The sequence below is a fragment of the Lygodium microphyllum genome, chromosome 2 (assembly GCF_053477565.2).
Source record: "Lygodium microphyllum isolate KBCC chromosome 2, Lygodium_microphyllum_v1.1.10, whole genome shotgun sequence".
Taxonomy (NCBI): domain Eukaryota; kingdom Viridiplantae; phylum Streptophyta; class Polypodiopsida; order Schizaeales; family Lygodiaceae; genus Lygodium; species Lygodium microphyllum.
The window spans coordinates 26,756,306-26,783,894 of NC_141136.1; the positions used below are offsets into that span (position 1 = coordinate 26,756,306).

The window sequence follows — 27,589 nt, forward strand, 5'->3', positions numbered from 1 at the left end:
ACTATTTTATGAGACTGGGGTTCAGATACAGTTGCATGGATACACTGATGCTGATTGGGCTGGTAGTATTTCTGATAGACGATCTACCAGTGGATATATGTTCTCTTTTGGAAGTGCTGCAGTCACTTGGAGCAGCAAGAAACAGCCTACAGTTGCCTTGTCGAGCACAGAGGCTGAGTACAGGGGTGCAGCAATGGCTGCATGTGAGGTAGCTTGGTTGCATAAGCTACTTTATGATATGCATCAGTCTACAGATGGGCCAGTTGTCATTTATTGTGACAACATGAGTAGTATACACTTGGCAAATAACCCAGTCTATCATGCTAGAACAAAGCACATTGAGGTGCATTATCACTATGTGCGAGAGAGGGTTTTACTAGGTCTTATTGATCTAGTTTATGTCAGCACAGAGGATCAGGTAGCTGACATATTCACGAAGGCATTGGGCGCAGAGAAGTTGCGCAAGTTCAGAGACCTGCTTGGTGTGCAGGAATTGGGATTGAGCTCGAGGGGGAGTGTTGAGATATCGAGCTCCACTCGTGATACGCCAGGGTGACCGTTGTGCATTTATGTCACCGACGTGTCAGTTGCAGACGCGGTTGGTACACCGCCCATGAATAATAGCTACATGATAGCTATCCTTATCTACTCTAGTTCGTGGCTCAGTTAGTATGCCACCTTAGTTAGTTGAGTTTGGTTTGAGACCCATATATAGGGTTCTTCTATTTCTTTGTACTTGAGTTCTTTTGGCTTACACAACTAAGAAGAGGAAAACTGTTTTCAGCCTCCACCCTTGTGTGTCTTCCCCCATTGTGCAAGCAAGAAAGCTTCAAGCGAGACTCCTTCCTTCTCTCCCACAATCTTGACAAAGAGCCAAGTGAGCTTGATTGAAAATGCATTTTGATTGTCTACCTGTTGGATGGTGGCATGGGGATGATTTTAAAATGCTTTCTCTCGCTCTTCCAAGCGTAAAATTGTAGTTACGAAATCAATGCAATCTTTGACGCATTAATGGGATCGGGAATGCTAAATCAAATATAATGTAGGAAAATTTATGATCAAGCCGTTGTAATATTATTTACGAGGCGTCTTTCTTCTTGTTGGCTGGGAACATTGAGGTGTCTTCTTGTGTCAGATAGCGGAATTGATTTAATGCAAGACTCGATATTAAAAATTTTACGTCCGGTCACTTATGTGATAACTTGATGAGTAATTTTTAAAACATTTCAAGCTTGAATTTGTCTCTTGATATAAAGTGTTATGGTGGAAATATTACAGACATATACACACCTACATGTGTGTGTGCATGTTTGCCTATGTGTGTGGTGGATACTTTTAAATCATGTCTCAAACCAAAAAGGCATATAAAGGAATGCTTGCATCACTTTAAATATGCACATCATTTCCTATTAGCAGAGACAGAAGTGTGTGTGTGGCCCATTAGTAGCCCAAAGAAAGAGAACAATAAAATAGCTTTGCTAATCCTGTAAGTCTATCATTCTTCTACATTGGCTTCAAATATCTATTTCATTGAGAACCTCATGCATGATAAGGAGAGAGGCAAAACCCCTATCGAACACCTGCCTGTCAATCTCGAGGGGGTTTGTGCATTTGGACACACGCAAATGCACACACGTGTTTACATAAGGCCAATGTGGCCTATGAGACAAAATTCAGATTACCTCCATTTCTAATGTCATCTCATCAATAAGGTGAAGATAATGCTAAGACAAGTAAGTGACCTATGAAAAAATGCTGAGAATAACTATGTGATATAGGACAATGCTAGAGTAGAACCATGTCTAGTGTTGTCGCATCGGTAGAAAGAAAAGAAAAAAAGAACCTAATTTGATGGAGCTATTCATAGAAACTATGGTGGATACTATACACCATAGTTGATCTCAAGATCTGCACATGATTTGAGCCATGGTGTGGTCTTTGATGGCCCCACTAATATGCTTGGTGTTGAGTCTTTGATGTCTTGTGAGATAATGGCTTTGATTCTTGGCCTCATAGGACATGGTCTTGGTAGATGGGATCATTGTGCTTGACAAAGTGAAATGGCTCTATCCATTGTGACTCCACAACGTGGAATGGGAGGTGTCCAATAGGGTGGCTGTATCTCTATTATGCTAGTAGTGTCAATATTTTGTGAAAAAATTCTATCGCTATTCTCTGTGTGGGTCCCTCTGGGTGAGCTAGCCTCCTATCTCATAGTAGTGATGTGCAACACTTTTGGATCTCCACAAGGAAAAGACCTAGGCATCTCTAGGCCTTGTACTCTATGACACAATGAAGAGGTCCAAAACCATCATGGAAGAGGTTGTGGTACCATCCTTGTATGTAATAGTACATTATACATTTGCATATGTAGTGCTCCTCTATCTTAGGCTCTCGGCTACAAAGTTGGCAAGTCCTATCCTTTGCCAGAGTATTTGTCCATTTGCTTAGAGAGAGAGAGAGAGAGAGAGAGAGAGAGAGAGAGAGAGAGAGAGAGAGAGAGAGAGAGAGAGAGAGAGAGAGAGAGAGAGAGAGAGAGAGAGAGAGAGAGAGAGAGAGAGAGAGAGAGTTCTTGTTTCATGCATAAAAACAAATGATGTAACTTTCTAAATGTGGGCATCTTCCTTAGTTTTCCCCCCATTTTTAAAGTAAGCAAATATTTGTGATTGTTACTTGTAACTTCATGCACAACACTAAAGGCATACTTAGTAGAGATCAATAGAGTGGCACTTCATTATTGCCCAAGTGTCTCACAAGTGATTTTTGTGATGTGCTTTTGTTTTTCTTTGATTTTCTTACTCGTATGCTAATACTAAAGAAGCTCAAGCATGAAGATTCAAGAGGAGTGCAAACTCCTTAATGGCCTGCATTGCCATGGTTGTTGCCTCCAAGCATTGTGATTAGATAAATATTTCCTCCACAACTTAAGGCTTTCTCTCCCTACACAGCTTCCTATCCCATCCCTCTATGTTGGGAACATTTTTTAAAACATTTTCTCTAATGCACAACTTCACTTTATGAATGCATAATTTTCCTCTATGAATATATAATTTCACTCTATGTGGGAAACACACAATACTCTAGTATAATGAATACAATGGATTATTTTGCAGGAAACATATAGAGCTAACTTGTATAAGTACTTGATAGCTAACGGACCATAAACAAAGAGGCGTGTGATGAAGAGATTGTTGATTTTGATGATTCGCTTGAGTGCAACTAACACCTAAGACAATGCTTGTAAGCAATCTGAAGTGAAAGGAGATTTGAGATGACATGAGCATTTCCAATTCCAAATTTGCAATTCATTTCAAAGAGGCTTACATGAAGGGGAGGAAGGATAGTGTAAAGGGGCAACATACATAGTTGGTGCATTTTGTAGGCAAGATGAAGTCACTTGTTGAGCTTTAATGGAAGGATACTCACGTGTAGCCCCATTGAGTTGTGAGCTTATAGTTTTGACATCTACCTACATTTGCTCTATCTTGAGCACGCCTTAGGTAGCTTTAACTTGTAATTTGTCATTTTTAGGTTTTTATTTTTGACTTTCTAGATGTAGTTCCTTCCTTTCTAAAGGATGGAATGGGATGCATTTTCTTATATCATCTTGTTCTCTGTTCTAATTAAAATCAATTCGGTTCTCTTAAAGTTGTGTCCATTTTTTAGGGATGTTCTTGTCATTTCACTTTTTTAAAACTTATTTGTTTATTAGCAAATTTTGGTTTTAGTAGTTTGGGTTAGGAACATTTATACAATTGCCAAGCAAGGTGGGCGTTAGGTTTGGTAGATTCAAGGATTATAGGATAGTGTAGATGTCCTCTCTACCCTACTATGCTATGGGGCATCCATTCCCTTTTTGCACTAAAAGAGATTCTTTTCCTTGCATGCCACTAAAAAGCAATTGGTGCCCATAGACATCCTTTTAATGGAGATGATTTGTTCATGCAGTTGGTTGCTAATATTGGACCAGATGCAACTTCTGCAAGCTATTCACAACACCAAATGAAAAATAGCTAAATCGCTTGACATCGCTATCAAATACATTTGTTACGATGTGTCTAACTCCACAATTTGAGTGTCTTTGGGGGTATATAGACTCATTTTTATCAATGTAAAAATCTATTTCATAAAAGCAAAATGCTTTTTTTTGTGAAAAAAGTAATATATTACTTTTGAGAGTTCATTTGACACTTTGTCTTTGGTGGTATATAGACTCATTTTAATCAATTTTAAAATCTCTTTCATAAAAACAAAATGCATTTTTGTGAAAATTATTACTTTTGAAAATTATTATTGTTTGGGCGTGCCAGCCAAGCTCGTTATGGGGACAAAGGAGGCTGCCCAACAAAGACTGCGGACAGAGAAAATCCTTGATCTTACATTCCACGCCATGGAAGGAAGGAAAAACGGTGGACTTCAATCAGAAGCCAAACGCATGCGTAGGCAATTACTGTAAAAAGCTATGCAGGACTGCGGCTTGTAGCTTTCTGCCGATCGATCCACTGACGCTGCCTTTCCTCCCGTTCGTCTCATCGCAGGTGCGCATCTGGCTCGATTGCCATTCTTGAGCACGCAATTTGTCAATCCATCGTTGCATTTCGATTTTACGCTCAAGCTTCTCTTTTCCTGCCTCATCATTTGCATTTTTGATCTTATCCTGAAGCTTCTCTGTACCAGATAGGATTCTTCATTCACAAAGCCTGCGTGGATTTCTCACGGTTTTTGAGTCTGTTAATCGCTTTGAAGCAAAGGATGATAGATCTTCGAAAAGGAAACTCGGAGACGGCTTAATGTGGCCGTGACCTGCAGTTTTTGCTCTGTCCCAGGGGTTGGTTTTGGCGCTTGGAGTTTGCATTCGGACTGGAGAAGGATCTTTTCCATCGGAGCTTGTCTACATTCAGGTGCTGCTGATGAAGCCATCTTGTTAACTCCAGCTGCGTCAGTGAGTGCCTCGCAGGGGATGTTATTTCACGAGTACAGGACAAAGTGCCTTTGGCATGCAAGACAGGAGTGACATCTGTCGTAATGAAATTATAGAAGGGACTGATTCCTGTGCATTTTCAGTGCATTGTTTCAGTAAGCAAGGGCTTGGAGTAATTGATTGCTGTGATTTGCACATTAGCCACCCTGGAGCAGTTAAAGATTATCGGTCGGGAGCTCGCCATGGGCTCCCAGGGATCATCAAAGGAATTTCTTGAATTAGTCAAGGCTGTTGGAGAGGCTAAATCTAAAGCAGAAGAAGAACGGATAGTGACTGAAGAAATTGAGACACTAAAGAAGAAAATTGCAGAGCCCGATGTGCCTCGCAGGAAGATGAAGGAGTACATTATACGACTTGTGTATGTGGAGATGCTTGGGCATGATGCTTCTTTTGGATACATACATGCCGTCAAAATGACACACGATGACAACTTGCTATTTAAGAGAACAGGGTATCTGGCTGTCACACTGTTTCTGAATGAAGATCATGATTTGATCATCTTGATCGTGAACACCATTCAAAAAGATTTGCGGTCAGATAATTATCTTGTATGCTGCGCTGCACTTACTGCTGTTTGCAGACTTATTAATGAAGAGACCATTCCTGCAGTACTACCACAGGTGGTGGAATTATTAGGACATCAAAAAGAGCTTGTCAGGAAGAAGGCAGTGATGGCTTTGCATAGGTTTCATCAGAGGTCCCCTTCAACTGTTTCTCACCTGGTCTCTAAATTCAGAAAGGTTTGGCCCTCTCTCTCTCTCTCTCTCTCTCTCTCTCTCTCTCTCTCTCAATTAGCCACTTATTTAGAACAAGTGACAGCAGTTTGTGGTTTGCGCTTGCGTATTTATGTTGTAATGATGTAGTAGCTGATTGCTACGGACATATGTCTGCAGAATCTGTGTGATCACGATCCAAGTGTCATGAGTGCATCATTGTGTGCACTTTTTGATTTGATCTCAGGAGATGCACATTCTTATAAAAACTTGACAACTAGTTTTGTCAGCATATTAAAGCAAGTGGTGGAACATAGATTACCGAAGCAGTATAATTATCAGAGTGCTCCAGCTCCTTTTATACAGGTATTTTTGCCCACTTTTTATCTACAGCAGTTCTGAAAGGAGCTCAGACAGTCCCTGTAGTAGTTTCTAGATACAAGGGAAGTGTTCTCTTCAAGGTTCACTAGATTTGCGATGGCCATCTTTGCTGTTAAACGGTCAATTTAGTGCTCTTCTATATGCTTCCATATGAAATGTACTGCAAGAGATCAAGTTTTGCTTTGATCAAGTGGTGCTCTTGATTTTTGCAGATAAAATTGTTGAAAATCTTGGCTTTACTAGGCACAGGTGACAAGAAAGCTAGTGAGAACATGTATAGCGTTTTGGGTGATGTTTTGAGAAGAGCGGCACCTAGTGGTACTATAGGAAATGCTATAATCTATGAGTGCATATGTACAATCACATCGATCCATCCAAATACCAAACTTTTGGATTCTGTAGTAGAACATACGTCCAGATTCTTAAAGGTCTGGGCTTAATTTACCTTTGTTCAATAATTTCCATGATTTTTAATGAAGCTCAATGTGCTGTAATATTTGCATCTCGCACTACAGAATGAAAGCCACAATTTGAAGTATACGGGTATTGACGCTCTTGGAAGAGTGATAAAGATCAACCCAGATTTTGCGGAGGAGCACCAGCTTGCAGTGATTGACTGCCTAGAGGTGTGTATTTACATTGCTAATGTTCTCATGAAAAAGTTGGTCTATTAGTCTCCTATCGGAATAATTGGAAATAATGTCAATCGAGACCATGCTGTCTACGTTCACATGTATGCCTGTGTACATAGTGGTACAGATTTACATAGGGATACATTTATATGTGAGAGTATACGAGGGAGGGAGCGAGATTGTATTAACATCTTTTGAATGATTCCGATCCATACATCACTTGGGCAAAACAAAGGAAATGTTGCCTAAGCTAGAGCTGAAATGGTGAAATTTATAAAAGCATACTAGATTACTCTAGATCTACAATCACAATAAGCAATAGCTGTGTACATATAAAAATGTCTCATGATAGAACACAGTGATGCTAGGGGGAAAAAGACTTGCGAGGAGAAACTAGCAGAGTGGGGAACCATATATTGTTTGAGGATGGCCCTCATGGGCTGCTGAAGCATGATGAATTTGTCCTGCTCACTAAGATGCACAACTATCATGCTGGTGGAATCAAATTGAAGCAAAATAATAATACACATGATAATTAATGAATGCAATGAAACATAAGAGATACAATGAATGGGGGTAAGGAATCCACTAGCAATGATCAATTATATATGATTGGCACATGTGCTCTAGTGTGTGTCCTAGGCCCCCACCTCTCTATAATAGACACCCTCCAAAGTAGTGGATGCTGCAACCATAGATTAGTGTATCACAAAAGTGAGCATATATGATTTGGCTAAATAATGAATGCTAACACCCTCATTCTCAACAATCAATAATAGGTGATAACATGTCAAATTTGAAGTACAAAGTAGAAACCCAAGATGCAACGTGGGTACTCCGAAAGTGTGCACTTTGCTAGATGTGCCTCCCTAATGAGCACCATGAGTAATGAAGTAGTGAATCCAAGAGGAAGCAAAGGAAGAGATGCCCATCATACCAGCCATGGAGTGTGACTCCACATCCTAAAGCATCAACATGCCTGGAGAGTACTCTTGAACTTGACCATGTTATCCTCCATGGTGTAAAGAAATGGTATGGCAAACAAAGAGAAAATGTACGACAATATGTAGGCACAATATGTAGAATGCTGAATGAGATTATGAATGATATGATCAGCATTGCTTAAATCTATCTGTCTCAAGGACTGGGGCAAAGGTGACTGAGAATGGTGTTGGAATGTGTCATACTCATGACAAATCCTGAAATGCAGTCCTTTGGAATTTGATGGATGTCCGGCTGGCAGGTGGCAGCAAAACGCAGGTTTGGTGTCCCAAAACATCTATGTAGCTCAGGTCAATGATGTCAATCGGTCAACAACTCCAATGATGATGTTAAGAGAGCTGGGTGGCTAGGTAGATAGCAAAAGGCAGCAACATGTTTTCTCTAGACAGCTCTAGGTTGCTTGATGATGTGGCAGCAGAGTGGCCTATATTTCTTTGTGAAAAGTTAGGATGTGGCAATAGGGCCTCTTTGATGGTGTGGCAGGTGTTAGAAGTGGGTGCAATGATGGAAGCATAGAAGACTGCTGTATTCTAAATCATCAGAATGATGACACTAAAAAATACCTAAATTATCCCAAAGTGCCCAGCCAACAAATAGACATGCCCAAACTCACTCGTGAGCTGACTAAATGGCTAACAGTAGGTTGGGTGATAGCAGGAGTAGCTTTCTCCAACGATGGTGATGTCCTCGAATTAGGAGGCAGCAGCTGATCTAGGCGACATCAGCTTCAACATGGGTTATGGGCAGTGGTGTGATGAGAGATGCCTTTGAGCAAATTTGTGATGAGAGGGGTATTAAGCATAAGTTGACCACCCTGTATACCCCACCCCAGAATGGTATAACTGAGCACATGAATATGACAATTCAAGAGCGAGTTCGTACTATGCTTAGCTAGATAGGCTTAGTACAACATTTTTGGGTTGAGGTAGTTAATACTGTCGTACACTTGATAAATCGGTCCCCATGTATTGCTCTTGACTATCAGCTTTGTAGAGGAGGTATGGTTTGAAAAACCTCCCTCATATGCTCATTTGCATGTCTTTGGTTGTGAGGCTTTCTGTCATGTTCCCAAGGGGACAAGTGTAATAAGCTGGATCCTAAGTCTAGGAAATGTATCTTTCTTGGTTATGAAGATGTAGGTGAGATGGGCTATCGCCTATGGGATCGGCAAGCTTGGAAGGTTATATGCAGCCATGATTTTGTTTTCCATGAGGAGAAAATGCATAAGCAACTTGAGCATGTCGTTGAGGTATGCAAGGTGATATTTTAAGAGGAGCCTCCTGCTATTGTACAACCACCTAGATAGTCTGCAACAGTGGCAGTGATGCTCCAGTGGCCTAGATCCCTGATGCTTCACAGGATGTCCTAGCTCCCAACCTATTTTGAGGCAGTCTACCAGAGATAGACAACAACCTACATGGAAGCAAGCTGTGGTGGCAATTGTAATAGTAGATTGCCATAATGATGATGGGAATATGGTGGATCCAAGTCAACCACTCCTTGATGAGGTAAAGAGAGACATGCTTACCTAGTGCAATGAGTTTTAATTTTGAATGGATGCTTGCTTTTGCAAGTTTTTCCCCCTCGGAAGCACTTTGTTTCACATTAACACAGTGCCGATACATGGACAATGCAAGGAGTAATGCAAAGTATCATGTTCAAATAGAATGCTATGCACATTGTAGCGGTACCACTTGAGCAATGCCCTCATAGGGGAATTATTCACTTGCCCAAGCATCCTTTTACTAGCATGATCATCAAGGCACAAACAGATAATGATATGAATATATCATCAATATAATGACCAAGATCTTGTAAGCACCAAGAGAATGATATCTCCCCTTTCAATACTAAATAGTGGAAGGAGAAGTAAGCACCATCTCTCACCCCATCATGTCAATAGTGAGGGACGAAGGAGAAGCATTTGATGAAGAACAATGAAGTATATGGCCAATTTGAAAACCTGTGAATGAATGGCCTCCATGGTAGCCTCAAGGAAGGTTATAGCTTAGCCTTGGGAGCGAATGCCGCTATGCTAGTCGAAAAGTGCAAAGCTCAACCAAAGAGGAACAATTGATATGGGAGTGCCGAACTATTTAAGTCTCCATTCTATTAAAAAAATGGTAAGTCCTTGCAATTCTTAGTTAGTAACTAAAATACAAGCAATGAGCATAAGTACCACACGAGTCCATGGGAGACACTGTTAGAATTTGTCAATTTTGGGCAATGTCCAATGTATTTCGTGTGGTGTGGACACTTATTAAAGTGCCAATGTAGGGTGTATACACCTAGCGTCTTAGGAACTTCAAGTAGTGATACTAGGCTCTTGAGTAAATAAACCTAACTCTAGTTAGTTGGTGGAAGGCTTGTTAGGTCAACCTATGACCTAAATTGGAGTTGTGCTTTCACTCTATCTTTTAGTTTGGCAAGTACATATCTCTTGCTTCAACTTACTCATTGTCATTGTCTTGTCTCTCTCTCCTCCATGGTTGATTCTTATTTCTCAGAGTTGATATCAGAGTAGCCCCTATGTGGTATTTGAACAACCATTGCTGCCGGTGCTACTCCACTCGAGATTCTACCACCATTAGCCTTGGTTTGTACAAGGAAAAGAAGGGGAAACATTCAATTGAACTGTTGTAGTTGCCGGTCAACCCAACCCGCCAACGGCATTGCCGCAATTGCCGAGTCCACCAGTTGAAGTCGTTGCTCAACCACCAATGCTACGCTCCTGCTAGTTGCGCTAGTGGGTAGCTTGTCTGTGCTGCCTTGTGGCTGCCACCTCCAGCTCTCCTTCTACGCCACTTGCTGCCACTGCTCTAGTAGGCATTGCTTGCTGTTTGGCCGCTGCTCGTTCCACTCTCTCTATGGCCCACTATCTCTTGTCCAGCGCCCGCCAATTGTGTCTCTATTCTTGTACCCGTTATCTCCTGTCCAACGCCCGCCATTGCTCTAGTAGGCATTGCTTGCTATTTGGCAGCTGCTCTTGCCACTCTCTCTAGTACCTACCATCTCCTATTTAGCACCCACCAGTTGTGCCTCTACTTTTGCAGGTGCTGTTGCCACTGCCTGTTAACACCGCTGCTCTTGTTGCATATTGCTACTTGTTGGACGACAATACTGCTGTATCCAGTGCCTATTTAGCGCTGTTGCTGCCATCTACTCACTGCCTCCCATGTTGCCTTTACAGTGCTACTCTATGCGCTTCCTTAGCTTTGCAAGTTTGCCGAATGCAATGCTCATGTTGAGCCTTTACAAGACTTTTAGTGAGAACATCTGCAGGGTTATCCGTTTTGTGAATTTGTTAATTGCTGTAAATAGTGCTTAATTAGGTTATTTACCACCCTATCTGAGGAGGAAGGTTGGTTACAGACAGGGTGTAGATCAGATTGAGTGTAGGACTCAAAGTAGGGAGAGTGAGCAGAAAGAGTAAGAGCATGACACACACAATGTTTGGTACAATGACAAGATGTATCACTTTAGGTTTTGATAATATATATAAAGTACAAGTGTAAGGGTGCGTGCACACTCGAACACCGTAAAAGGCACGAAAAGCCTTAATTCCCAACATTATCTAACCTTAGGCATTTAAGCAAATACCCAGACTGGTTCTCAACCAAGGCAAGCCAATGTTGAAATGTAGCCAAGACATCCGATTTCTGTTTTATGGGAAATGCCCAGATCTTATGCGTATAGTTATCAATGAAAGTAATGAAGTACTTTGCGCTACCTAACGACTTGTACACACGGGACCACATACATCTGAATGAACAAGAGCCAAAGGCTCATCCACGTGTGCCATACTAAACTTTTTATGCATATTGCATTTCTGCTTGTCATATAAAAAATGATTACAATCCTCAAAACATTTATAGTCAAGGGACGGAAGATACTGCAAATGGTTAAGCATTTTCATTCCTTTCGAGGACATGTGCCCAAGATGATGCCACAGAGATACATGTGGAATTGCATCCACTGCCAAAATATGGTCAATTGACCTAGATACAAGTAAGGGGTAGAGATGCAATGACAAGATTTCCACAGATAATCTTCCATGAGGAATCACCAAAAGAAACTATATAATCTGCATCATCAAAAGTTCTAGTAGAGATAAGGCTTTTTGTGAGAGCTGGTACATGACATACATCATGAAGAGTAAACATGCAACCGAAACCAAATTGTAGCTGGACATCATTGATACCAACCATCTCCAATGTCAGGTCATTACCCAAACGGACAGATCCAGTCATACTGCGATGGGAGTGAAGCCACTCTTTGTGAGGGTTCACATGAAAGGAAGCCCCTGAATCTATCAGCCAACACCGAGTATACCTTGACAAAGCATCTGTCAACTTGAAGTATTAAGAGTAGAAGCTGCAAGTATGAAATTATGATCAAAATTAGTCTGCACAACATTAATCTTTTCAATCTTAATGCGTGACTTGCTAGGGATAATATTGCGATGATCATTTTTGTCCTGTATTTTACCCTTGTCCTTTTTCTTACTCTTGTCTTCGCGCATTTTATGGCATTGCAGCCGAATATGTTCTGCTTTCCCATAGTAACAACAAGTCAATGAGGACTGATGGCCACGGGACTTATTGTGAGATTGTCCACGTGATTGAGAGTGAGATTGTTGAGATTCTCTCCCACGGTGGGTATTACCGCTCCTACCATTATTGCCTCTAACTGTCAAAGTACGCGAGGTGTGGGAAGCATTGACATTCTTTCTATTAACCGCTTCAGTCAAGATTGTACCCTCTACATCCTGTAACTGTACCCCATCAGTAGGCATGTTGGCACACATAGCAGTACGAAATGTATCCCATGATTTAGGCAGTGTAACTAAGAGGAACAAGGGAAGAAGAGTACCATTGAATTCAATTACTTGTGAAGACAAATGACTGATAATGGAATGAAACTCATTTAAGTGAATTGACATAGAAGTGCCCTCCTTCATGCGAAGGCCCATGAGTTGCTTCAGCCAATATATCTGAGAAGTGGAGCTTTGTTGGTCATAGACATTGCGAATCTTTTCCATAAGTTCCATGCAGACTGCCCATTGGAGACAACATTATAGAGCACCTGCTTAGAGAGGAACAATATGATGGTGGACTTACACAGCTCATCTAATTCAGCCCAATCTTGTGCATCAATAAGTCCGGGCTTGACACCCTTATGTTTGAAAGTCCTAACTTGCATTTTCTACGCTTAAACTTGCTAGATTTGGGCCTTCTAGTAGCTATAATTGGTGCCATCCATCTTGTCAATATTAAAGCTAGCACTATCACTCGAGCCACCATCCATAATGAAGGTAAACAACGTAAAATTGTCAAAGCAAGCTGCTGTAATTACTGCAAACAACCCTACAACCACTGCTAAATCAAGCTCAAAACAAGGGGTATTGACCAAGTAATGAATTGTCCATAAACTCAATGCAAAGAACTATCAAATGGAGGTGACTGCTGGCATAAACATTGTAGTAGGTTGCAATTACAACATGCTGAAAATGAAGTATAACAGTAAGAAATCAATGCCAAAGATGGGCAATCACTGATATAAGACAAATTGCAATTGCCAGGGAATAGCTCCAACTAGCAGTGAGTGAATATGCAATCGGCACCTAGAACTGTCAAAGAATCAGTGTATCAAACTGAGACATATTTCATAGGCATAACCTTCGTGCATAGAGTGGGTCTCACAGGTAACAAAAGAGACCAACTAAAGGCACAACGGACTGAGCAATGTAGTGGAAGCTCGGTACATAATCAACCAAGATGCGGACATCACTTACAACATTATAACAGAGATAGGCGCCGGACCAAGAGGAATGCTAGATCAGCCCACTAAGCATCAACTACGTACATAAAGCATGACAAGAGCACGTACATGTCACTAAGTCTCACAGTCTCACTGGAAGATCCTCAAGCTCAACTTTGTAACCAAATGCTCAATGTAATATTCAAGTGTCACATAGTGGCTCCCATTGGAACAAAAGTTGAATGCTAGACAAGCAAACAAAGCTCAAAACATCATGTGGAAGGCATCCATACATCCAAGATCCAAGTAGCATATATTTGGGAGCATCCGACCCAAGTAACTTGCAAAGCTCTTACCGGAGCATCAAATAGCCATACATAACAGTGAATGACAGCCAATGTCAAGATTCAAAGCTCCAATCTCAGCTCAAAAGCAATCCGGAAGCATAACCAAGCATGTAAGTTCAATGGTATATCCTAGTGTAGCATCCAAAGTGCTCGGGAAGTGTCACAACTCTATAGAAACAGAATTTGTATCCTTTTTCATTAATTTTTCTATATAATGATTTATTAAATTTGTTTCCTTTGTACTAATTAGATATAAAGAAAAGTGCATTGGAGTTGGCCATTGATGAGTGGTCACAGGTTATGGTGGACCCATGCGGTGGGTTAGAGAAAAGATAGTTCACACTTCTACCTATATGGCCTGATTGGGCGCCTGTGACCAGAACTCATGCATATCGGGGTTAGACTCGCACACAGAAAGGATTGATGCCTTGAAGTGTGGGCTAGATGCGCCAGAACAGATAGTTACAATCAACAAGATGGCATGATCATGAAATGCTTGTACAATGTGCATGTGTGGGCTGAAAGCTTGAAATGTATATTTCTTTGCATAGGAAAGTCACATGAAGATTCTAATACCGTTTTTGTGATGTACACGGAAAAAGCTTTCATATGACACCCATATTGGGGGGGTCCCTAAATTTTAGGAGGTCCCTAAATTTTAGGAGCCTTGAATTAGCCTAAAAATGCTAGTCCTAAAAAATAGGGATGTTATTTTAAAAATAGTAAATTCCGTATTCTGACTATGCTTACTAAATTTGATTGTTTCTATTCTTGACAGTATTCAGCCCAAAAAGGAAGGCCATAGAGAAGAGATAAGTGTCAAGACACTTGTCACACAAGTTTCCAAGTGTCCCGCCACTTGTCACATCTCATGACATGTGGCTAGACACTTGTCTTGTGCTACTCCACTTTCCCCTTTTGTACTAGCGCTTCCCTCTCCTATAAATAAGAGCTCGTTTTTCTTCATTCAGCATCATTTTTCTTTGCTGCAAACTCATATACAGCACCCACAGATAGTGAGAAACTGGCCCCATCTATCCCCATTATCATCCCCCACTTCTCCATTATCAAATTCCTCCATATTCCCTCTTCTATCACGGTTGTTTTACAGGACAGCAAGCCTGTAAATTCATTACAGCACCTCCTTCTCGAGCTCTTTCTTCCATTTTAGCAACAAGAAGCAAGTCCTATCCATGTATTGCTGATCAACGATGAAGAAAGGCTGATTTCCCCTCTTTCTTCTCTCATACTGTAAAGAAATCAGTTCTTATCATTGCATAATAGATAATGCATGTGTGTTTGTACATCTTTGCATGATCTTGTGAGAGTGAGAATTACTTCTCCTCACTCTCAAGTCGATTGTAACTGAGCTCCTCCCTAAGGGACTTGGGTTGAGCAGAAATACATTCCTTCGGGGGGGGGGGTGGGGGGGGGGGTCATTCTCTTTTATATTAAATCTCGAAAACAAGCGAATATCATAATTGTTAAGCATACTACATTGTTCGGGGCGTTTACAGGAAGCATCACAAGCAATAGGCATGAAGTCTCTTTGATAAAATAGCATTCAGCCTTGCTTATTACAGTAGTAAAAAACCTTTGTAAAGCTGAGCAAAAGAGTGCTCAAATCAGTCCCATAGCATTCCAATACATTGGCATAACATCCCTAGATGATCGGACATCAAATAGACATCTCGGAAAGCATAAGTGACCTCGAGACAATAAGTGAAGGGCTGTCTAGAGCTGTAGTACAGCAAATTGTTATAAACTGTGAGCTAATGGCTGAACCCAAGAGCCCCAATTGATACCCAAACTTATGTCAAAGGTGTCGGGTACAATGCCAAGTGATTGTCCAAGACCAGGAGCAATGCCAGGAACTGGAGATGAGGTAGGATGAAGTAGACTTGAGAAAGAAAGGGGCAGTCCGGTCAGTGCAAATTGCGCCCGTTGTCCTGGGCTCAGTGCTGGTTGACTGAGGTCAACAATGCTCAAGGAGAGCTTAGGGGAAGCTCAATGAAGCTCCGAAATATGCCTTGATGAGTTGGGAAGTAAATGAGCAACAATACATACCACTTGAAGCTGAGCCATGATTGCCATTAAAACTGTGAATTGAAGCTTTTCTCCAAGTTGAAGCAATGTTGGATTGAGCTCCTCAATGCCAATGCAATGGCTCTGATACTAGTTAAAGGGAGGTGAGCCCTAAAGTGGAAGTATGTGATCGGAAGTAAGTGTGAGAGTGCGCAACGGAAGAACAACACGAACACAGAGGAGAGAGAGACAGCAGAAAATGAAGGAAGAAAATCTGCACTGACTGTAATGAATGCTGAATACAAAACTGTGGACTGATCAGCCCCTGCACGCAGCCCGAAGCGTCAGTGAGGGCACCAGATCAGGCTAATGATGACGGCAGCACCGAAGACGGAGGAAGATGACGGAGTCGGAGTGTGCACCTGCCAAGGAAAGGAGGGAAGATGATAATACAACTGACTGCCAAGTGGGAAATGGCTATAAATAGCCAAAAAACCCAAAAACTGGCCGACCTGAAATTTGAGGCCATAAATATGTCCGACCAGCATTTAATGCTGGTAAAAATGCCAGGAATGCTTAGAAAAATCCGGGAAAGGGTGGACAATGTCCGGCAGGTGAGGCAGGCTGAAGAATGCAGAAACTGCCCTGGGAAATGCACATAAAATCCCGACTAGAGGAGAAAATGCACTGACATGCAATAACTGAGTGCTCTAGAATGAGCTACCTCCTCCGTCAAAACAAGTGATAGACAAGTCAGAGCTCCTAAAGTCCTCATCTGACTCAGACTGAGGCTCACAGGCAGGAGATGACAAGGCATGACAAACATGACTGCTAACAGTAAGAGCTATGGTGGAAGGAGAGAGAGAGAGAGAGAGAGAGAGAGAGAGAGAGAGAGAGACACACACACACACACACACACACACACACACACACACAATGTGGAAACTCCAACAGTCACAATGTGTGATTGGCTTTCCCTTTATTCAAATGCCATTGAAAGAATAAAGAATGAAGTGACAATGATGGGCGTCCACCACCTACAGTGTACAGGTGTGTGCAGGTATGCGGGTAATGTTAGTGTAATTAATACACGGGCAGCTAGGCACAGGTGCCTTTACCCGCAACAAGCATGGGATATTGTACCACTACCAAAGTATCCTGGGTGTCCCATATTTGCACTCATGCCTTGTTGTCCAAAATCCATCAGATTGGCACTGTCAATATGGCCTTGTGTTTGTTGTCTTGCTCCACATGCACTCGTTGCTTTTGCTCATCACCAACTTTTGGTTCATCTTGAGGTTATGGTGGCTGTTCTTTAGGAGCTTCTTGCTGTCCTAGAGCTTTAGAGGACAACATCTTCATCCTGCTCTTGTCATCCTTTAAAGGGTTCAAAAATCTCACGAATTGTGGATCCTTGGCCAATTAGGCAAAGATGTCTACTGTTGCCCTCAATCGAGCCATAAACTGGTCATCATATTCTTCATCTCCTTGCTAGTCATCAGCATCTTGGGGCCTAGTGGGCATTACATTTCCCCCTTCATTATGTGCATTTTTAGACTCAGGACTGAGAGGCATCATCATTGCTTGATCCAAACCCATTGTATGAAGACATGCTTGCTTTAATGCATTCAGCTGGTCATGATTTCAGAAGGAATGCAACTTCTCTTACTTGCACACAAGTCCCTCAGGCCCACCTACTCAAAGGAGTTGACGTCTCCCAACAATGGAACTATGAAACCAGCCTTTCTTCTTGGCAAGGGTGGCAATAACCTGATTTGACTCAAATTACACCAAGCATTAAATACACAAATTTGGAAATTCACTTTTTACCACTTAATCTTGGATAGCCAACATGTGATTAGCCTTGCAACTGGCACCCCTTGCTGTATTTCTCTATCTTGTATTGCTATAAGGTTGAAGTACACTGAGATTAGGCTGATTTCCTTCAATCTTCAATACAAATGGCTGTCATAAATGACCAGCACTACTTGGGCACAATTTGCCCCTTGATTGTACAACAATTTGGGCTGAGTTTGGGTCTTCAATCTTTCACATGAAGGCCATAATAGTTTGGAATGGATTATCCCTCGGATTAGCTGCAAATTAATGATTTCGGTTGCTACACCAAGTACCTGGGTCTTCAGTAATTGAGCATGGTTTCAAAGGTGGCTGGGAGCCCTAATTGCTGCTGCAGATTAGGGTTCCACTTCAGTAATTGGGCATGGATCCAAAGTTGGCTGTGGAAACCCTAATGGCTGCTGCAAATTAGGGTTTCAATAGCAATTTCTTCAATTACTCTTCACCAATGGCTGGAATATGTGGAGAATCGTTGAGGAAATGTTAGAGGATAACAGAGAAAATCAGCTGAAAGGAGTATCTTTTGAATGGTAGCTTTGATGGAAATTTTGATGGTGCCAACATTTGATAGGTCTTAGAAGTAGTAATTTCCCCATAGAAAGTGCTTTGTGGACTTGGTTCTGACTTTTTTTGCGTCTTATGCTGGGATGAACATACGCATTACATCCAAAGCAACAAAAATGTGCTATCAGAGTAAGCTAGTTCCATGCCATGTTTTTAAGTGTTGATGTAGGACTGTGGTTGATAATGTACACTGCAATAGCAACTGCCTTCGCCCAAAGAAATAGTTCTGTTGTGGGGCAAACGGCAGTAGCCATCTCCATGATTGTGTGGTTCTTCCATTCTACTTCACGGTTTTGCTCAGGGGTGTAGGGAACAGAGAACTCCGTCCATATTGCTCTACTCACTTCATCACAATCTCTCATTATTGAACTCACTGCCATTGTCACTCTTGATGATACTAACCACTTTCCATGAAAAAAGCGAGGCTTAATGCAAGATGAATTGGTACTTTGCTAATTAGAGCTCCAAAATTTGATGAAGAAAGTTTAGAACCTTGAAGTTCTAAATTTTTTTTAGTTATAGACGTGATAAATGCATGTAAATGATTTAGAAATCCCTCCAAAATGTTAGGAGTTTTTGTATCTGCCACGTAAAATGTATTTTGCGGACACTGGTTTTGACTCATCTACTTGTTTGTCTCAACAAGAGCATGCTACTCAACAGACTTAATGCGTCTCAGTTCTGCCTCAGGAAATAAACTTAAATCTTCAAATAATAATAATTAACTATGAGCATAAAATAGATAGAGAGAACCCTGGAATGAGGAATGCTTTGTGGCCCATACAAATCCATATGAACAAGATGAGGCAGACTCACTCCCGTCGTCTTGTTCTTCCTGCAGCTCATGGGAGTGAAGGCAGGCAGTGATATTATTTTTCTTTTAGCAGGGTAGACAGGTAGAGGGAACTCCAATCTAAATCAAATGCTAATTAAGTATAGGGATATGGGCTATTTAGGCTTGAAAGGTCATCCAGCTGTGGGGGTGGTCATAGTGATGAGATTCAGTTCATTTAAGATCGAATGGCCCAAATCACATCAGTCAAATGCCTCCCTGGCATTTGTCCCTGATCAGGACCACCTTTCTTCCATCCAACAACAAATCCAATCGTCAAGACCGGGATCCACACCAACCAATTCTCTCTAAAGCTAATTCCTTGTTATCAATTTGAGCTAGTGGAGTGTTCAACCGGATGTCCACTTCACAGCATGATGGTCAGTTATCTAAGCATCACATTTGGTAATGGGCATTTAACATTCTGTATGTGTGCATTCCCTATTCGTTTCAGCAGCTTAGTGATAATGTATAGAATAAGACATGTACTGTGAGGATAAACTCACTTGATACTTACATATTGATGCAGTCAGTTTCTCTTTCATGTTGCTTTTATTCCTAAGGCATGCAATAAAGTTGAATGCTGATACCTCTTTAATGAGAATTACAGGATCCTGATGATACTTTGAAGCGAAAAACATTGGAGTTGTTGTATAAGATGACAAGATCATCAAATGTGGAAGTCATTGTTGACCGTATGATCAATTACATGAGAACTGTAACAGATGCACACAACAAAACAGAAATAGCTTCCCGGTGCATTGAGTTGGCTGAACGCTTTGCCCCCAGCAATCAGTGGTTTATACAGGTATTTGCAATTTGTCTCACATGGTCATGAAATGCTTGTATCGTTGTTCTCTTTTGGGGTGGATAATTGTCTGGATCTAATGGCTGTTGTATTGTGGAACTCACAAACACATGTGCTTTATGCTTGGCAGACAATGAACCAGGTTTTTGAGCATGCTGGTGACCTTGTACCTGCAAAGGTGGCCCATGACTTGATGCGACTTATAGCAGAGGGTGCAGGAGAAGAGGATGAAGATGCTGATAGTCAACTGCGATCTTCTGCAGTATGTATCTCTGCTGCCAAAATTCTTAGGGACGAGTTCACATTGAAATTTTTGCAAAACAGTCACAAGATCGTCCTTCTTCAGATTTTGAAGTCCTGCCATTTTTGTGCTGATTCATTGTCACATAAAAATTTAAACTGTAGTTGAAGGCAGCTGGCCACCAACCTGGTGAGGTATTTCTCCATGAAATAGGATGGCAACGTGTTTGATAACAATATATTGTGATGCACTCTGCTAGGGCTCTTTTTGTTTTCGGAAAATTTTCCTGTTCCACCAATATGTGCTATGGACCATAGATTCGGCTACTTCATTCCCTAAATTGCCAGAAAAGCTTAATGTTTAGTGTTAGGCCACTGGTCCACTTTCTGTCTGAAAAGACATACATGTGGTCACTTGTTCCCTTCAAAATCCATCAATGTGCCACATGGCTCCATTTGTTAAAGTCTACAAATTTCCAATGCTGTTCTCTCTAAAAATAGCTCATTTGTAAGTGGAGTGAGTGTGGATCTGTTATTTGACTTCCTTGAGAAGTTTCATGATGCTTTTTATGTGGTTATTTCGAAGATGTGTACCATGTAATAAACTGACAGGTGAACTTCTAGGAATGAATGAAGTCCCTTAATCTAGAATCATTATGTACTACAGGCAAGAATCAAGAAAGTTACCTTGGAAAGGAAGAAAGATTGAACTTGCAACATTGATGATGAGAGATTGCATGTAGACCATCCGAGCCCCATCATATGACTGGAAAGTTGAACTATTTTTCTATAGGGAATGTGATTGTGTCATTGAAGAAATGATTGCATGGCATATTCTCCTTTAAAGGATTGTGATCACTATGCAAAAAATTGAAACCTGGTAGGCATAATACATTTCTGAAATAGACATGGCTAGGGACCCAAGAAATTTTGAATAGAGCAGGGATCAGAGGAAAGTTTCTGCAGCTCAGGAAAATAGCAGTTTAGGGGGGGGGGGGGGGGGGGGAGGGTCACCTCATAAAAGATCAATCTGAATATAGAAATGTATTTTGGAGTTCCTTTTAGGAATGGGCAAGAACTTTTCAGAGTTGCATAGCTAGTCAAGAATTACTACTCGTGGGTTGATGGGAAAACACAACCAATTGTGCAACCCATTGAAATTCACAGCATTGGGTAAATTATCTGATTGTGGGCATAGTGGTAATGTATAACATAAAAATGCTAGTGCTATTGGTAATGTTATCAGTGAGTTTCTGCAATTTGTGGATGATTTTATGGAATCAAATGAATGGAAAAGCCCTGGCATAAATGTGAATAGTGATTAATGATCTTATGTGAATTAGATCAGTTATTGGCCTGTGAAACAAACTGTTGAAGCAGGAAGAATTCATTTCTGTTCATATTCTCAATTATTGTAACATTAATATGGATAATCTGTAAGTGCTTGGGTATCCCTGAACCTTTTCTACTTTTGCTAGAGGGGTTTCTGCTGCAAACCACCAAACCAGGTCAAATCACCAATGCAAACTGATGCACAGATAGATTTGTAATGGAAGTTGTTATGTTGGGGTCTTGCCGGTGAATTGACATTATCAGTTTGCAAGTCCAAAACAGTTGCAAGTTATGTGCTTTTTTAGACATCACCAATCTACAAGGATCCTGTGCTAAATAGAAGCACCTGAGACCTCGGTCCCAATGTATACCTACTTTTTGGACCTGACATCATGGGAGGCCTTCTTTTGGCAGGCATGAGATCTTTCTGGGCTTTTAGCAAAATGCACCCGTGTAAAAAAAAGTTTAATGCTAAAGCTGAATGATCATAAGCAAAGATGAAAATCAGAAGCTAAAACATGAATGCCAAAGCAAAAGCACACAAATTCAAGACTCAAAAGACGGGAATGTAAAAACAAGGCCAAAATTTTGCATTGCAATGTAAGGCTGAACTCTGATGAGCCCATGCCACCTCCATGCTGTCATGTTCGTGCAGAATGTGGATTAACTTTAGGATTGTCTTCTTACTCAGCCAAATCAGTAGAAGTGTTTCTGCCGTTCATCTTCCAAGGTGGTATTGGTTTGGCATCATTTGCCAGCATCATCTTCTTCATCCAGGGCAGTGGTCTTTGACAGAGACTACTGGGATGTGTGGTGGTCTGTGGAAAACTTGAGAGTATAGTTGAGGTTTAACACTGGATGCAGAGTTACCTGAAGAGGAAGATAACATTTAAAAAATGAATTTGGTATCGTTTGCTTGGTTGAGGTTTTGGCAAGCTTTTGCACTGAAGGAATATATTTCCTGTGACCTCTCCATACCCAGGAAAGGGGAGGGAATCCCATGGTAGTGTCATGTCTTATGTCTCTATCTTCTAGATTTTTTTCTTCTCAGTGAGTCACTTCCAAGTTTCTTTAAGTGTGACTAGGAGCATTCAAATTATCCTTCATGCAAAGCCTTCCCTGTTACAAAGATCAATATGAGAGAACAAAGGGGTCCTGACTGACTGCATGGTGGTTCTCTACTTTAAGCAGGTGAATATAATAAGCATGGAGGAGCAATGTAGACATTGGCATCACAAACGTTTGATACTGGCAGCTGGTTGCTATGCTGCTTTCAGATTCCAAGGATCCTTGCCTTCTTTATATGTTCAAAGCGTTTGGAATTTGATACTCTACTGAAGGAAGATCCAGAGGCTCCAGGTTTGCTAATTTATGGCAACAGCTTCATATAGCTTGACGTCTGTATCCTCAACATAAGTAAAGGTCCCTGATGATTATATTAAGAGTTTTACTAAAGCGAGAGGCTTCCTAACATCTGTGGACCTGTACACATTCAAAAGAACATACAAGATGAATGCAATTTGGCACATACAACTTTGTGTGCATGAGATACCTCAAATCGAGGAGGAAAAGTGGAAAGGAATACAGAAAAGGAGGATTTATCTAATGATTTGATGAATGTTTGACCATTGGAAAGAGTTGCAAAGCGAGCAAGTGCATCATGTTTCTGGGAGAAGGATGACAATGACTTCATCATGATGATGATGAGCCAAAAAATTGCAGAGTTGTTATGCAGAATGCAGTTCTTTTACTGCATGCTGAAAACATGCAAATCCAGGATTTGCTATCTTGCATAGTTACATGGCAAGGCAGTGCACTGAAATTGTGGGCATGTTTGTAAGTTTGTAGTCAGGAATCCTACTTGTTCTGACCTGTGTGCTAAACGTCCCAACACTTGAGCTAAAGAAAAATTATAATACTGATTGAACAAAAAATTCATTCTGTAATAAAGGTTTGTTATATTGATGGTGAAAAAAAGTTTATTTGACAAGAGTACTCTTTTGTGTCAAAGTTCTTGGTTTCAAAACAGAAATTGCTATCTCAGAGTGGGTCAATGTTGTGTTTGGAAGGTGATTAAGGTTTTGATATTCTTTCTTTGTAGCTAGTAAGTTTTGTAGCATTATGCTGTTGACTTATTACTTATTTTCATTGAAAGGTGGAGTCATATCTTCAAATTCTTGGGGAGCCAAAGCTACCGTCACTTCTCTTACAGGCAATCTTCTCAATTTCTATTAACTTCGTTCAGTAAATATCTCAATATGCTCCAGTTCTTTATTCTGTTTATGGATTAGAGCTTTTACGAGAATGTGTGACAAGGCTGTGAGATTTTTATTTATCATTTTGCCAATGGCTTTTAGTCTCTTGTATTGTAGGTGGTATGCTGGGTCCTTGGGGAATATGGGACAGCAGATGGTAATCATTCAGCTACTTATATCATGGGCAAACTTTGTGATGTAGCAGAAGCACACCCTGGTGATGATGTGGTAAAAGTATGTGGTCCGGTCATTACAAGTTTACTTGTATCCCAGTTCTTGCGAAGTAAAAATGGTGATTCATAGACTTGTAGCTGAAATTGTTGGATGTTGCAATGGAATTTTCTTCTATATGTTTTGTAGTTTATAAATATTTTCTGATGGTGTGTTTTTTAGTACTGTACAGTACTGTTAATTATGCAAACCTCTAAAACTCTATGCGCTTTGTGTTTGCCAGGGTTTTGCTGTAACTGCAATCACCAAAATCTGCTCATTTGAAATTGCAGCTGGCAGAAATGTTGAACTTATACCAGAGGTGTGTCCCTCTTCTTTGATGTAGAGTTGCAACATTCAATGACCTTCTGTGGACATGCTTGTATACTTTCTTCTCCAACCTGAAACTTTTTGATTTTTGCCAGATCTATATTCAGCCTGTTTTTGTTATTTTGTTATTTTTTGGGGGTTCAGTCAGTCCCATTCAGTTTGAATGTGTATTCTTGCATTGCATCTTCATTAAGCAGCAACGTGGTTAAATTTTCATGCATGAGAAATTGCTAGTGTGCAAATCTTTAGGATAGATTATAGGATGAACATCAGGTTCAGTAAATGAAACTCCCTAGTCTTATGGTATCATGATAGCCATTTTCAATCAGTAGAAGCTCCCAGAATGATGTCTCAGCAAGTTGTTTGATGCACAGTTTGTTTATGATAATGAAGTATGCAAAAAATTCACATACATAGGAGATGAGTGTGCAGCAGGCTGAAAATGTAGCTGTATGTAGAACATCCGAAGTCAAAGTTTCAGGTCAATTTAGACATGTTTTTAATCAAGTTTTCACCTTGTATTTATGTTACGCTGATTTTTAATGCTAACGTCTTCTAGTTGTTAATCCAAGATAGTTATCTGTCAAAATTGAAGGTGCTCCTTTTTGAGCCGATTGTAAAGTTTGAAGGGTCAAACTTTAGTTTCAAGCTATGCCACCTTATTTCAATTCTCTCTTGATTCTATCAATTCATTATGAAAAGGTGCTATTAAAAAGGTGTGGTGTTTAAGCAAGGTACAAATTAATTAATCTTTCTTCCGAGCTCACTTTCTATGTTTGCTATTTTATTGTAACAGTGTCAGGCATTCATTGATGAACTCTCAGCTTCGCACTCTACGGACTTGCAACAACGGGCTTATGAATTGCAAGCATTATTAGGATTTGATGCAGATACTGTAGCCAATGTGTTGCCTCATGATGCAAGCTGTGAAGATATTGAGGTGGTGTCTGATAATCTGCTTTCTTGATCAAATACTTTTATTATGTGCCTTAATTAAATCAATAAGCCTTTCTTGCTGAAAACAGGTTGATAAAGATCTCTCCTTCCTAGATAATTATGTCCAATTGATGATTTCTAAAGGAGCCAAACCATATGTTCCACCAAATGAGCGGCTTCATATGGGGGGTTTGGCATCATGGGCAAGCCAACATGATGAGTCTCTTGGTGCAAGTCATTCTCTACGGTTTGATCCTTATGAGAAGCCAAAGTTGCCACTCCCATCAATCACTTCTATTGCATCAAGTGAGAGCGATGACTACAAAGTAGACAGAAGTGGCAAATCATCTTACACTTCTTATCAACCTTCTATAGCTCCAGATGTGGATTCCCATACAGAAAATGCACAGCTACGGCTGGAAGGAGTACAGAAAAAGTGGGGACGCCCATCATACAGTACTCTGGCACCATCTTCAAGTCAAGAAAAGAGCAATAATAGTCCTAGCCGCTCTGATAGTGATGTAAGCTCACACAGCAGAGAGAGTGCAGCTCCGGCAAAATTTACAAACAAACACAATCAAAGATCTGAAGTTTCAGCAGAAAAGCAGAAACTTGCAGCTTCTCTTTTTGGTAGTGGCTCTTCCAGAACTGATCAGAATGCCAAAGCATCAGCGAGGGGTCATAAGCCTGCTTCCACCAAAAACCCTCCCGGTGCAAAAATGGCAGAAGAAAATGCAACAGCCGATATCTCGGAACCTGTTAGAAAGCAGCTTATTATAGCGCCAACTGCACCACCGCCAGATCTGCTTGACCTAAGTGAAGAAGAACCAGCAGCTTCTATTTCAGCGGACCCAATGAAGGATCTGGAGGGTCTTCTTGATGTATCAGGAACCGAGATCTCTTCAAAGCCTGCAATTACAGCCTCAAACATGAAGAGTGTAGATTTGTTGTCTTTGTATGAAGCAGCTCCTGCAAACCATGCAAGCAGCATAGTCAACAATGATGCTGTGGCAGATCTTATGGGTGGTCTGACAACTGGCAAACCTCTTACCGATAATTTGAAAGGTTTTGGAGGACTGGCTTTGGGCCCTGGGATGGTGACTGGGGCAAATCTTTCAGGCCATATAATATCTGTTGCAAAGAAGGGACCTTCTGTTGAAGACTCTATACAAAAGCATGCGGTAGCACGCCAAGTAGGGGTGACACCAACAGGGCCTAATCCGGATCTGTTCAAAGACTTGTTAAAGTAAAAACCCAGGAAGATCATAGGTGAACTTTCGGTGTTTCCAGCTTGATTTGTTCAAGAACTCTTGGTTTGAATGCAGCATCTGCGAGCTTTTGCTGGATATCTACATTGATCAGAGAGTGCATGAATCTCTGATGACCTGTCTCAAGGATCCTGAGTTCAATTGAAAACGGGGCCGACTTCAAAAGGCAGATCTTCCATTTAGCATCTGCATCACTAGACAAATTGTAACTCTTTTTCACCTTTTGCATGGTCAATGGAGAAGGGCTACAGATTTTTGGATGCTTGCAGCTGTTGTAGGGACAGCTTGCTGAATCCTCTTGGAACTTCAGAAAATGTAGGTGTACAGTGAGCTGGCAAGTTGGATGTTGCTGTCAGGTTTATATTCTGGGTATATAAGATATTCAGCTGTTGGAACAGTCATGCTAGTGAATATTCCAAGAGATGCAGATTAGAGGCATTAAAGAAGGAAAATGTAGCGCGGAGGGAAGTGCATGTTCCAGTGCTCACGTTGTGCCACAATCAAGCTCTAATTCAATCAATTTGTCAGTAGTTAATCACCTTGTTTTGGAGAAAGCAAAGAGGTTTTGAAGAGAGTCTGGTCTGCAAAAGGTATAGTTATTTTGGAAGAGACTTGTCCTGAGTGTGCTTGCATGTTGTCATTGAAAACCTTCTGTTCTATATTCACATGCATCTTTGTGAATATGATGGTGAGTGTCAATTTCTTGCAAGATGTTACAAGAATAAAGAACGACAAGTGGTTTGTTTACTGCAATGTAGTAGCATTACTTGGAGTTTCTTGTCTGTGCAATACATATGAACACTTTCTGATAGCATTATTCATATGATGCTTTATAGATGTTAGACTCTGTCATCGAGCATTATCTACAGTCTGTGACAACCAGTCTAGGAGTCCTGAGAATGATTATTCTGCAAAAGGGAGTTTTTCGGTGACATTGAAGCATGTGTTAGATTCTATATCTTAGATATTAAGGACATTTATCATTTGCTAACTAATATATGCAGTGCATATGATTCATGTCAGAACAAGAAAGGTCATTAGAATTCTGAGAAATGAAAATGACAACTGCTGCAAACAAGCAAATTGCTTAACCAAATTAAACTAATCCAACTAGAG

The 27,589-nt window shown here is 40.8% G+C and overlaps 1 protein-coding gene across 4 annotated transcripts; it reads left to right on the plus strand.

Annotated features, from left to right (window-relative positions):
- The first annotated feature begins 4,355 nt into the window (after window positions 1–4,355).
- On the plus strand, window positions 4,356–27,245 carry LOC148039558 (Adaptin family protein). Of its 4 annotated transcripts, none has more exons than XM_087691919.1 (12): window positions 4,356–4,538; window positions 4,664–5,721; window positions 5,875–6,060; window positions 6,288–6,503; window positions 6,591–6,701; window positions 19,705–19,902; window positions 20,033–20,164; window positions 23,630–23,686; window positions 23,847–23,963; window positions 24,184–24,261; window positions 25,066–25,209; window positions 25,295–27,245. In XM_087691919.1, the coding sequence occupies exons 2-12, from the start codon at window positions 5,164–5,166 to the stop codon at window positions 26,453–26,455; spliced, it is 2,958 nt and encodes a 985-aa protein (XP_087548045.1). In that variant the 5' UTR covers window positions 4,356–4,538; window positions 4,664–5,163; the 3' UTR covers window positions 26,456–27,245. The 4 variants fall into 4 exon arrangements, with proteins under 4 accessions (XP_087548045.1, XP_087548036.1, XP_087548060.1 ...); XM_087691910.1 differs by having other exon boundaries at window positions 4,678–5,721; XM_087691934.1 differs by having other exon boundaries at window positions 4,678–5,721; window positions 23,847–23,957.
- The last annotated feature ends 344 nt before the right edge of the window (window positions 27,246–27,589 follow it).

Coding starts and splice junctions, on each gene's coding strand:
- LOC148039558 (XM_087691919.1), top strand. CDS start 5,164: ATGGGCTCCCAGGGATCATCAAAGGAATTTCTTGAATTAGTCAAGGCT. Junction 19,903..20,032: donor GCAATCAGTGGTTTATACAG/GTATTTGCAATT, acceptor TATGCTTGGCAG/ACAATGAACCAGGTTTTTGA. Junction 23,687..23,846: donor TACCGTCACTTCTCTTACAG/GCAATCTTCTCA, acceptor CTTGTATTGTAG/GTGGTATGCTGGGTCCTTGG.